This window comes from Parasteatoda tepidariorum, chromosome 3 (assembly GCF_043381705.1).
Source record: "Parasteatoda tepidariorum isolate YZ-2023 chromosome 3, CAS_Ptep_4.0, whole genome shotgun sequence".
In the NCBI taxonomy this organism is placed as follows: domain Eukaryota; kingdom Metazoa; phylum Arthropoda; class Arachnida; order Araneae; family Theridiidae; genus Parasteatoda; species Parasteatoda tepidariorum.
Genome location: NC_092206.1, coordinates 96,466,867 through 96,481,440, shown reverse-complemented (window position 1 = coordinate 96,481,440; position 14,574 = coordinate 96,466,867). Strand labels below are relative to the sequence as shown.

The window sequence follows — 14,574 nt, the reverse complement described above, 5'->3', positions numbered from 1 at the left end:
GTAAAATGTCAAATGATAAGATATAAACTATAAGTTTGTCAAGAGTATTAACTAATCCAACAAATTGAAAAATTTTATTATAATTTCAGACTAATTACTCTGATAAAAATGTAACAGAAAGGTGAAATTCCTCTATATATTTCTGAAATATAAATTTAAAAGTTACATTAAAAAAAAATTTAACATATTTTTCACTACATTGTACTCTCGTCGGTCCAAAAAGTAAATTATAATGTTTGGAATGATTATGAATACTTAATCTGGGCCATATTAAAGCTGCCTAAACATATTTTAGTTGAAATTTAATTTTTGACTTTTGGCCAAAGATCATGGTCTTCTGGCCCACTGCGCTATGTCATAATTCAGAGCACATTAAGTGGTGTCGTGACTCACGTTTTGGAGAAAAAAAATTTTCTAGTGTGACTGTTATAAGAATAATGCTAATATATTTTGTACAGCTTTTAGGGGTGAGCATTCAACTAATTTAGTATGCCTTTAATGTTATTATTATATGAGATGCTGTGTAGGAATTTAGGTAGTGAATAGTTCTTGTTTAAGGTAGCGAAAACGAATGATGAAGACTATGAAGAGAATGCACTTTATTATATCATTGACCTTTTATTATACCATTTGAATTTAATTTCCAGTTTTTGTTAACAGGATGCCATTCTGGAATATCAGAATTATCATGAACAGAGAAATATTATTTTGTTTGTTGCTAAAAACAGAGTAACTGGGATTGCTGTCAAGAGGGTTGATAATACTTTAGTTGAAGATAGGACTTTTGGAGGTGTTTAAAGGCTCTAATAAATAGATTTTCAATAGATCCGGGACAGACTTGGCAAAACGTTTTGGATTTAAAACAGTTCTTCAAAGCCAGTTGTATTTCTTTCGAAGGCTGTGTATGCTTGTTTCAAAGAGAAGTTGAGATAAATCCAATTTGTATCCTGAAATCAGAAAGGGTGTAATAGCTTAATCCTAAGTCACTGAGGGAACTTTAATTGTTTTGAAAAAAAATTGAAATTCTTGCAGGTCTCAAATTTGGATCGATCGAGAAGGAGGTGTGTACGACTGCACCACAGAGAATTGTTGGAGTCAAATGTTTCAGTTTAGCAGACAATTATTCTCTCAGCAAATTGGGAGTTAGAAAGTAAATAAACCACAAAATCGAGCAAAATGTTGAGAAGAGGCAGGATATATTTTTTAGAAACTTGCAATATCGACAGAACTTACTATTTATAATATAATACTTAAGTTCTACTCACTGAACCATTAAAATTGTATCTTAAAACATTAAAATCCAATCATTAAATCAAAAGTAAATTCATGGTGTTCGGTCATAATTCTATTTTGAGTATTGTTACAAAGCAATTTCTTATTCAATTGTTTAGGTAAAAATGGTAGTAATTCATTTTTGAACCAAGTGGTTTTTTGTAAGTGCTAGATAATATTTCAGCGTTTAAAAAAAGTAACAGTTATGTTATTCAAAACCTAGAATTTTAGATTAGTATTTATTATTATTACTTGAAGTCTTGGAATCTCTTACAAGAGGACACACTGTGGAATTAAGAAAAATGTGTTGATGTAATGTGTTAATTTATAAAAAATTACTGCTCAAACAAGTGTTATGAAGAGGTCTAAACTATTGTACAACAACAAAAATAGCCCTTCATGATAAATTATTTTGCACCAACATTCCATAACGGTCGTTGAACAGCCAACCCATTTTTTTTAGTTTACGACTACTAGTGTTCCATTCCATAGCACTTTAATTTTGAACCCAATTCAAAAGACAAGGAATTTCCTGGATCAAGTATTGCAATAAATTCGTCTTTATGGAGGACTTTTAAGGAGGACTTCATGGAGGAACTAACAAGCATTTAAGCTACATAGAGAGCCTGATGGAGAGGGGACTCTAATCTAATATCTCTTCGAATTCGTAGACGAAAAATCGAAAAACTGTTTAAAGAAATACTTTATTTCAAGTTAACGCTACAAGCAGAGTTTTCGTATACAATTTAAAGGATGTAGTTAAATCTGAACACCTAAACTGGTAAAAAGATTAGATCCAACTCACATGCATTCGCACACAAAAAGAGTTATTTTAATTTCCAGAAACAGCAACGTTGGCACACTTTGAATATCACTAGTAGTTGTTTACATCGAGCAAGAGCTGTCGTTAGTTTGTTGTTTATTCCAACCCACAATACAATATCCACTTTATTTTTACCTTTAAAATATGTATGTAAATTTTAACTAGAATAACAACAATAATTGTATTTTATTTATTAAACATCTGTAAACTGCATTAAATAAATTTAATAATATTTAATTTCTATCGGTTCGGTTTTGCTAACCCTAGTTCGAATTCATATTTTTATTCTTTCTTTGTTGTATGCATGTTTAAAAACAAACTAATTTTGTTTTAAGAAAAGCATCCTAAATTAATGATTCTTGTTTTATATTGTATCGTAAAAATAATTCTTTCTATATGCGTCGTATCTTACTATAATTATAAATTTACTTAGTAACAAAGGTGGTGACGGCTACTTTATACCAAGTAATGTAAGAGAACATTCTAGGCGTTTCTCTACACCAGGAACTATCCTTGTTTCTTGGTGTAGTGAAACACCACTTTTGTGTTAAGTAGTTGCCACCATTTTTGGTGTTAAGATACACGAAAAGTTTTTACATTGTATCTGTGTTACTTTGAATAACCGGAATGGGTGGTTGTTGACTTCCACCGGTGAATGTTGACAATCACATAGTCGCTTTGGTAAATGTCTTATACTAGGTCTAGTTAAGAGTCACTTTCCGGTGTGCTCTACATCAATGCTTATTTAAGGTCAAGTACCACTGCCCAGTATGCATTTAACCGGTACTCCGAACACTGATGTTTCTCCTAATCTATCTTCAACAGATACTAAAATGTCGAATAAATATTATAATATCAACGAATAAACTAAAATCAAATCGGATCTAACAAATAATTCGGAACATTCACCAAAGCGACTATGTGAGTGTTGACATTCACCGGTGAAAGTCGACATTCTCTTCATTTCGGTCATTTAAGCTAACCTATACACAATTTAAAATTTTAATTTTGGAAAAAGTGAGTTCATGTAAATCTAGAAAATGCTGAAATTGTTTTTCAAAATGCAACAAATAATCTGTTTGCATTTTGATGTTTTGAAAACTTTTTTTCAGCATTGATTTACTCTATGTTTCCTTGAACTCACTTTTCAAACCAATTTTCACTAACTTAAAATGGAGTTGAGAGGATACCTCGTAAGAAATCCATCGTAGAATAAGTTGGTCATTGTAATGAATGCCACAACGTGAGTGTACGCTTCGTTTATTTCTTTCACCTGCTCTTCTGTGATTCCAGATTGGCCGAACATGGTGCAGCGGAGTATATTGTTGCATTTGTTGGTCAGGTGCTGCACGATTTCCACTGGTTCACCCTTCTTTGCTTTCAAGAAGCTGATGGTCTCCTGGATGGAATCGTATAAAGGTTCACTCATGTTGTCCTTAACGGTGGTCATTCCGTACTCCCTCAGTTGTTGCAACGAGAACTTCCTCAGGACTTTCCATGGTTCACCATTAATGACACTGACCCCTGTTGGGGAGCATTTGAAGGTTTAATGAGTAAGCCGAGGGTTCTCCATACATTTTAATCGATTCCTCAAAAGCTAAATTGAAAGAATGCTCAATCAACTGCAAAATTTTGAGCGCAACTTTTAACGGCAAAATGAAAGCAAAAATGGAAAAGGCTATTTGTAAAACAATGATAAATATGTTCAGTCACACATTCAAAGGTTTCTTTTAGTACTTTTTGTTTCTTTTTTATGGTATTAGATAGCATTTGTCTTATATTAACCGTAAGGCTAATTTTATTATCTGTACCCCTATGGGAGAAGGTGATTTGTAGAGAAATGTTCACGCAATTGCAGTGAAGCTCAAATTGCGTTACATTAGAGTTAGGGAGAACCATAACGTTAGTAAAAATCTCTCAATTTTTAACCCTCTCATGCCTCCAATGAAGACATATATTTTGTTTTCATAACGTTATTCAGTTGCATAGTTGTGCAGTAATTTGCATGTATGGAGACACGAAACAGTTCTAAACCACATCAGGCCACTCAAGATAGTTAAAAGATCCCTTAAGAAGTCGATGGAGAATTCAAGAAAGAAGAGAAAATCTGATATTTTGTTTATAAATTTTATAGAGTATATTATATTGCTGGTAAGGTTGGAACTATTTTACATCTTCTCCAACCTCATGAATGAAGTTTAAATTTTCAATTTTTCCTTGAATAAAATTGTATCGACAAAATATACCACAAATATGAACATAATGTCCTCATAAGAGGGCACCCATTTTTGACTATTCGAGGCAAAAATTTCCAAAAATAAATTAATACACCACAATCCTGAGATACTAAATAGGTTTGTAGCATATCGAAATATTTTTTATATTTGAAATGAAAAGTTCATGCATGACAGGGTCAAATTGGACACTTTATTTAGAAATTTTTTTTTCTCGGGTCTAAAGTTCATCGATAAATATTACAGCTGATGAACTTTCGAACACTCTTCTAGTTTAATTTTTGAGAGAACGAAATGAAGCTTTTTCGAGAAGTATGTATTTAGACAATCTACATTAATTTAGGCATCTGACCCTAATGAGCTCTTGAGAGTCATTGCAATGCAAACATTAAAAGGACTCACAATAAGGCAATTAGTTAAAAATCATAATGAAATGTTAGTTTTGCAATTATTTTCTTTCTCTTCTAAATTCATTATTCTGTTTATCAAAAATCAATCCTACTTGTACAAAATTCATGCTTTAAAAAAAATGACCAACTTAAAATGAGTGACAAAAATGCAGAATATCAGACTAGAAGGAAGTTTTAGATGCAAACTTATGTCCATATTCGGATGAGGAAGAGTGTTCTTCGTTCGGATGGGGTTAAGTTTATAGAAGATTTTGAAAATTGTTCGTAATGCGAGGCCTTTGAGGAGTGTCGATGAGGTGAGTATAGAACCGGCGATGAATAGATCAAGTTCCACACGAGCCGAAAGTATACACACGTGACTGGGCGACTTTTCCCGTTAAGCCTAATTCGATTTAAAAATTCTTATAAAAAAATGGCTGGAATTAAATATGTTGAAATTTGTAGTTTAGTATCATGGATAGTATCTGAATATAGTGTGACGATATTTAAAAAAATAATAATAATAATTGCAGAACTGACTCAAAATATTATCTAGCAAAACCTCATACTGCAAACGACTAGTCTACACTCTCAAGCATTCCATCCGTCAAAATATAAACAAAAATCCAGGGCACATTAATCCACATGCCCAATTCTTTCGAAAGAGCCAAACATGTTTAAATGTTTAATTAACCTGGAGAGGGGAAACCTCAGAACCAAAAGTGCATATTGAAGGTTAAAGACTGAGACATTATACGAAATTAAAACCGCCTGGTGTCGCCTAAAAAGCGAAATCAGGATTTGTTGGAGTCGAAAAAGCTCGTCTCATACTTGATACCATTGGCCATGAAGGGAAAATTGTGTCATCACGTATGCGTGATCAGGATTATGGTCCTCAAAGTGTTAAACAAGAAGTTTTTTTTTGTTGAAGTTATTTCACAAGTCACGATTAAACATTCAAACGGTATAGTTAGTTCTTCGCATTATAAAGTGAGGTATTTTTAAAAAAATTTTTTTTTGCTAATATAAAGAATAAAATGGGTCTTGCTCTTTGTTTCACCGTTGCACAGATAGTTAAGAAAGGGATTTGTAAGTACAAAATATTTTATTGAGGGGCTTTCAAATTTTTTGTTTAGTAATCAGCGACTTATTATTAAAAAAATTTTGAACTAATTACAAGATCAGTAATTCCCAACTTGTTTAGGCAATGAAACCCTGAATGATCGAACTTCTTTGACTGAACCACGACTTTGTAATAAAAATGTTCTTTTAACAGCTCTGTAGGGTTCTTTTGATTCGAATAGGAAGAAATGATGGCGATTATAAGATAAAAATATTTATTAAGAAGAAATGAAGATAAAAATACGTACAATACAACTAAATCATCATAACATAACTAGAGCATTTACTTATGTCTGCTCATATCCGTATCCCCCCGTCTATCTGAGTGAGGTTCGGACAATGCGCAGGAGCGCAGAGGGTTGCTATAGTAACCCGACAAGCTGTACATACATTAATTAGGAAAAATATTACTAATAATTTTGACAATATTTAATGAGGAGTCGTGGTGTGTTAGGTGTCACCTTCCAATGAGGTGAACCGGGTTCGAATCCTAGCGACGGCAGATGAATACGAATTACACACCCAGCTCGCACAGACCGCAGTGCTGATGTACCTTGAATGTATTTTTCCAACATTTCCTTTCACCAATCAACACGAGCCTTTTTTTGAGCGTTTGTCAGATTGTGCGGGATCCAACGCGAACAAATNTCGATAAATATTACAGCTGATGAACTTTCGGACACTCTTCTAGTTTAATTTTTGAGAGAACGAAATGAAGCTTTTTCGAGAAGTATGTATTTAGACAATCTACATTAATTTAGGCATCTGACCCTAATGAGCTCTTGAGAGTCATTGCAATGCAAACATTAAAAGGACTCACAATAAGGCAATTAGTTAAAAATCATAATGAAATGTTAGTTTTGCAATTATTTTCTTTCTCTTCTAAATTCATTATTCTGTTTATCAAAAATCAATCCTACTTGTACAAAATTCGTGCTTTAAAAAAAATGACCAACGTAATATAAGAGACAAAAATGCAGAATATCAGACTAGAAGGAAGTTTTAGATACGAATTGATGTCCATATTCGGATGAAGAAGAGTGTTCTTCGTTCGGATGGGGTTAAGTTTATAGGAGATTTTGAAAATTGTTCGTAATGAGAGGCCTTTGAGGAGTGTCGATGAGGTGAGTATAGAACCGGCGATAAATGGATAAAGTTCCACACGAGCCGAAAGTATACGTGCTAAAAACTGTAAGACTTAAAATTGAGAAAACTTTTTCTCAATTAAAAGCGTTATTTTAAAAGTTCGCCCTTGAGTTGATGTCAATCAAAAGTAATAAAAAAGAAAGAGATAAGATTTTGCCAGATATCTTTACATTAAAAACTTTAAAAGATAAAAAAAAAGTAATAAATAGAAAACCGTTCCCTATTTGTTTTAAATCTCGTTATCTTATTCTTATTTAGTCACATAATCTGTATTCCTCATGTTAACTTTTTTTTTTCAAGTACAGGTGAATATTTTTCTATTCACTTAATTGTTCATTTCCTGACTATTAACATGTTGGAAAAATGTTTCTGATTAAAACTACAATTATTACATATTTTGTTAACAAAATGTACTTTATTTTAGGGGAAATTATTGACTAATAAAAAAAAAAGATGAATGAGATACAATACAGGGTTTAGTGAAGTTGGTGGCGCCTCTTAGAGTTTAAAAAATGCTGTTGAAATAACATACCATTGTTGAAGAAACATGAGCTAACTGAAAAATCGTTGCTTCTCTGAAAGCATTCTGCATGGGTTAAATGAAATTCTTTAACGGCCTTCATACTTCCCATGTTGATGTACAGAGTACCGGCAAAAGTGAAACTGAATACATCACCGTATTTCTTCTGCAATTTTTCCAGAGTCCGGTGACAAGTGTCATCTTTCAGGATGAGGGAGTAACCGAAAAAGGGAAAAGACACGGGTCCCGGAGGCAAACCTTTATTCCTTTTGTAGTAATAAATGCAGATGGTGGCAACAACTATCACGATGATGGCTGCTGTTGTTTCTTCACAAACGCTTCTAAGGAACACTTGGAACATCTTTTGTTTAGAGAGATTATGCAGTTCTGAAATAAATAAAAAAGTATCAAACTAAATCTTGAGTATGCTACGAGATTATTCAAACGTCTTTTTTTTTGGTGGATTATTGCAACTATCTTCGAGATTCATATGAAAGTACGTCCCAAATAGCAACATTACCAGATTGCAATCAAGAAGACTCATTTGAAAAGTCACGTGCAGTTTTTGCGACGTTAATGCATAGATCGTAAATAGATTATTATGTCTGCCTTTGGTGTCGTCACATTTTCAAGCTACCTAGACTCCAACATGGGACCACAATGACACATTTAATTGTCGTTATGACGTCCCTGTGTGACGAAAATGTGACATATTATTGTTTCAACTTAATCACACAGCGAACCCGTTGAGTCGTAAATGTGTCGCAGTTGCGTCGCGTCAATACCCGTTGACATGTAAATATGTCACGGACATGCAAATATGTCGCACCGTGTCATTGTTGAGACGTAAATATGTCGCAGTTTTGTCACACCATGACCCTATTGGGACGCAGATGTGTCACAGTTTCGTCACATGATGACGTTACTGCGATAATTTAAAGTCATAGTGTGTTTTCATGTTGACGTCTGGGTGGCGTCAAAATGTGGCGTTGCTAAAGGAAGACATAGTAAATTTTTTTAACCTACGCATCGACATCACAAAACTACAAGTGACTCCACGGATGAGTCTCCGTTACTGCCGCACTTTTCTTGCAATCTGGTAACGGTGTTATCTAGGGAACAGTATTTAGGTCAATTACTGAATTTTCAGCCATCCAAAAGTGATTCAATTTCTGCCTTCATTTTGTTCAATTTCATGTATGCATATCAATTATTTTGAAAAAAAAATTAAAAAAAAAAACTTTGTTACGAATATATAGTGAAAATAATTTTATCAGTTTTTAATTTTAAAAAATAAGTTAACTAAGAGAGATGAAAAATTAAATCTTTGTGGTATTCCATCAATTTGAATAAAAATATGTTTCCTATTGTAAATATAATTATTAAAAAGGCAAATATAAAGTAAAATTTCCCAATAATCAAGATCGCAAATACGGATATTTTTAAAATTATAGTAATGACTCAAAAGAACATCTTTTAGTTCAGAAAGGGGAATGCTATTGAAACGATCCTAGAAATCAAAAGTCGCAATAGAATTAATTTTATTATTTTGTTTAATAAATTCTAAAATCAGTTGATTATGATAATCCAAGAAAAATATTGTTAATAATTTAAGTAAAGAAAATAGTGCCAGGTTTAGTGTGAGGTAAGTATTTATATATATATATATATATGTGTGTGTGTATGTTACGGCGAATGACCGAAATAGGTGGTTGTTGACTTTCACCGGTGAATGTCGACAAACACCAAATACGTAGGTGAAAGATCGAATATTTCATTACATTCTTGTACATTCGGACCCTCACCGGTGTATGTCAACAATCACATAGTCGCTTTGGTGAATGTCCGAAATNTATATATATATATATATATATATATATATATATATATATATATATATATATATATATATATATATATATATATATATATATATATATATATATATATATATATATATATATATATATATATATATATATATATATATATATATATATATATATATATATATATATATATATATATATATATATATATATATATATATATATATATATATATATATATATATATATATATATATATATATATATATATATATATATATATATATATATATATATATATATATATATATATATATATATATATATATATATATATATATATATATATATATATATATATATATATATATATATATATATATATATATATATATATATATATATATATATATATATATATATATATATATATATATATATATATATATATATATATATATATATATATATATATATATATATATATATATATATATATATATATATATATATATATATATATATATATATATATATATATATATATATATATATATATATATATATATATATATATATATATATATATATATATATATATATATATATATATATATATATATATATATATATATATATATATATATATATATATATATATATATATATATATATATATATATATATATATATATATATATATATATATATATATATATATATATATATATATATATATATATATATATATATATATATATATATATATATATATATATATATATATATATATATATATATATATATATATATATATATATATATATATATATATATATATATATATATATATATATATATATATATATATATATATATATATATATATATATATATATATATATATATATATATATATATATATATATATATATATATATATATATATATATATATATATATATATATATATATATATATATATATATATATATATATATATATATATATATATATATATATATATATATATATATATATATATATATATATATATATATATATATATATATATATATATATATATATATATATATATATATATATATATATATATATATATATATATATATATATATATATATATATATATATATATATATATATATATATATATATATATATATATATATATATATATATATATATATATATATATATATATATATATATATATATATATATATATATATATATATATATATATATATATATATATATATATATATATATATATATATATATATATATATATATATATATATATATATATATATATATATATATATATATATATATATATATATATATATATATATATATATATATATATATATATATATATATATATATATATATATATATATATATATATATATATATATATATATATATATATATATATATATATATATATATATATATATATATATATATATATATATATATATATATATATATATATATATATATATATATATATATATATATATATATATATATATATATATATATATATATATATATATATATATATATATATATATATATATATATATATATATATATATATATATATATATATATATATATATATATATATATATATATATATATATATATATATATATATATATATATATATATATATATATATATATATATATATATATATATATATATATATATATATATATATATACAATATAATGAAGTAGTCGTTTCAATGATTAGGAGGAATAGTGCTTGATTATTATTTTTAGACAATGGGTTTTCTCCCCAATCTTCAACGTTATCCTAGTAGCTAGTTTAGTTACGCTATTTCTAACTTTGAATCAGCCATTTTAAGATTTTTATATTTAGTTTTTTAGTCTTTAGATTTTTATTCAAGGAATTTAGATCACAAAAAAAAAACTTAATTTTAAACAAAGAGCTCAAAGGAGACAACTGTATACTATGTAACTGCCTTTCAGAAACTGCTGATTGCAGAATTGAGTATAATTTTGTCAGAAAAAGAAAATAAAAGAGAATCTAAAATACCTTATATTTCGAATTCTGATATATTAACGGCCATTAATTTTACACGTATCGAGTTATGCTGCCAAATAGATTAAATTAGTTCATTTGGGAATATTATATAGAAGAAATTAAAACATATTTAGAATTTTCCCTTTTCGACAGTTTGTCTAGATGAGAAATTCCTTTCTCTTTACTTATGTTACAATAATAATATGGAAGAATACATATATCATAGCACTCGTCCTTGACTAAGTAAGCTTACATCGAAATAGGAACTGCCCACTTAAAAACAGTTTTTTTTTTCTAGAGTGACGTAGCAGCAAATCAAAGTAAATAATAAAGCGTAAAACGAAACAAAGTTCAAATGGAACGTTCTTCGTCCTTGACTGAGGATAAAATAAACTAGTACTCTATTAAAAGTTTCAAAGAGTCCTCCAAAAACAGTAAAATTATTAAAAACTAAATAAATAATAATTTCAATTTAAATTTGCATTTTTGTTTTTAATAGTATTTTATTTAAAACTACCTACTACATAAAATTACCTATTCATAAAATTAAATTATTTTTCATAACGTAACAATTGAAGAAATAAACTTCACAGAATATATTTAAATATAATTTCACATAACAAAATAAAAGATATGAATGTAATCGTTCTAATAGTTTCTCAGAAATCGAATTTTAAATATACGACATTTTATAAAACTGTTCGACCCATTTCGTTTAAGTTTTGTATTTTTCCATGTTAAATTACATTCTTCCGAATGATGTAAAAATGTGTATAATTCAAAACTTTAATGAAGGTGGTACGAATTATTTCAGAATTTTTTTTTTCTTCAAATAATGAGTGAAAAAAAGTAAAAAGCGTTGCTAAAGTTCAGTAGTTTTTATTTAAATATTTTACCATAAGTCACTATTTTTTTTTTTCTTTCCAAGTGCGTTGGTTAAGCGCGAGTATATTGCTTGGAATTTCAAAAAAAGCTGCGATCCGGTTCGCAATCTATACCAAAACAAATTAGTCGGAAAATTAAAAAAGTGTTTTAAATATTTAAATTAATTTTAATATTGTGATGAGGAATTTGAAGTCAGTCATTTCCTTTCATTAAAATAGGTATCAAAAAACGTTTAAACGTACCTCTCTTGAATCATTGGAATCCATCATTCGTTCTGTTGCAACGGAGGAAAAAAGAAAGATTCTCAACAATTACGTTTAATTCTTGATTCTTGCGAAAACAATTCCCAAACAAAGTTACAACATGTAACTATAATGATTGGTTTCCATCATTATTTACTTATTTATTTCATCTTAGAGAAATGTATTTATTTATTTCATTTTAGATTTTATGATATTATTCATAATAACGGGTTGTATATGTCTCCCGTACTGGTACGTCTTCTTATACGTTCCGATTTGTCTAAGATAATGTAAAATATTTTAACTAAAACCTTAACCTTCCCCTGAATTAGCTTTTTCCCATACTATTAAAAAAAAGTGATATTAATTCACGTTTCAAAAAGTATCACAACTATACACTCTTTAAAAGATTAAAACGAAATAAATTTATAAATTTCTCTTTTTTAATCTAAATTTTCTCTTTCAAAGAAAGCATCTACCAAAAAATAAAATCAAAATATAATTCTACTCATATCCTTTATTTTTCCTTTTAAAAAAATACTTACAAAATTTCTTCTTACCTTAATCTTCGTTTTCATTCACTAATATCCACTCAAAAATATGATTCTCTTTTCAATTTATGTATCTTGGTATCAAGTTTTCTACGGAATACATTAAATCTGCATGTAGTGTCGCCATCTACTGAGGGTAAAAGTAAAATGTGTAAAACTTGCTATCGATGTTTACATATTCATTTATTTCGTTCCCGTTAGTGACGGTAACTGATTTCAAAGAATAATAACTTATTGAATCCAATCAGGGTAAATGTATTTCTGTTTTAATTTTTTAACTCTGTCTGTTATTCCTGTTCTAAAATGCTCTCTACAGAAATTCATTTCCTATGAAATCGAATTCATTAGCTTCTATTTTGCGATAAAACTAAAATGTTATTCAGTATTGTGATATCTTTTTAGGTTTATCTGTTTTCGTGTTTTGTTATATAATTATTTTATTTTTATCTTTATATTCATTTGACTTACATAAGACAATAAATGCTCTGTTGTATGAATTTTTTGTATTCAAACTCGAAGCGATTAACTTCATATATTTAGCTTAAATAATACAAAAAAATAAATATTGAATGACTTATAATTATTAACTAATAAAACAGCCCAATAGAGGGTTTAGGAATGAAAATGTGTACGTAAGTTTTAAACAAAAAGGTCCAAAATTAATTTGAATTTTAGAATATTTTCTCTTGTTCATAGGAGCTCTGTCGGAGATCGAGTCCTGGTGCTGAATTATTAACATTGGAACTCTGGACACTACTTTGCTTTAAGGATGCTGAATATTTTAGATCTACTACTCGATATACAGTGCGACTAATTTAAAAAAGAGGTGGGAGAGAAGATAAATGTGGGCACAAATCGTCGGGGACACAACTCGTCGCAGCAACAGTTCGTCGTTGGCATAGAGTTGTTGCAGGAACAACAGGTTGACTTGCCACTGTGGCGCCACAGTTCTTTGCAGTGATAATTCTTCTCGGGAACAGTCATAGCAGATACTTCTTAACGTAAACGTATCATCAAACATTTATTTTTTGAGGAAAAAAAAATTTTTTTTGTAAATTTTTTTAAATTTCATTACTTATATTTAGGAAACTGAAACGTTTCAAGCAACAAATCTGTTAAAATGTGTAAATGTAGAGCGGCAATAACCATAATCAAGTTCAAAAAACATCGTTCATGGTTTTAAACTGTCAACAATTGTGACTTAGTAATTTCTTAAAAGATATTTAAATTCGGGGGAAAAAATAATAAAAAATTGCTAAAGCTAAACGAAAAGTAAAAAAAAACAAAACAAAAAAAATGCTTTCAGAAGAGAGACTGAGCGTTTAATCGCGAAACTGTGGCTTTTTAAGGTTTAAGGATATTAGTAAAAATTCCAAACAAAAGTACTTTGAAACGAAATAAAAGAACGGAATGGACCAAAAAACGTTTGATTTAAATTTCTGATTTTCACTCACTCCGTGCTATTTTAAGATG

The 14,574-nt window shown here is 27.8% G+C and overlaps 1 protein-coding gene across 2 annotated transcripts in view; it reads right to left on the bottom strand.

Moving 5' to 3' along the window:
• Positions 1-14,329, bottom strand: part of LOC107443743 (cytochrome P450 2F3) — a 21,774-nt gene extending 7,445 nt beyond the window's left edge. Inside the window, exons 1-3 of one of the 2 annotated variants that reach the window (XM_016057700.3) lie at positions 13,111-14,329; positions 7,519-7,893; positions 3,286-3,619 (exon numbers count right to left, since the gene is read on the bottom strand). In XM_016057700.3, coding sequence (XP_015913186.2) covers positions 3,286-3,619; positions 7,519-7,867 — 683 coding nt within the window. In that variant the 5' untranslated portion in view covers positions 7,868-7,893; positions 13,111-14,329. Of the gene's footprint in view, positions 1-3,285; positions 3,620-7,518; positions 7,894-12,550; positions 12,707-13,110 lie in introns of those variants that run through there. The other variant, XM_016057701.3, reaches the window with a different exon arrangement.
• Between the last annotated feature and the right edge of the window lie 245 nt (positions 14,330-14,574).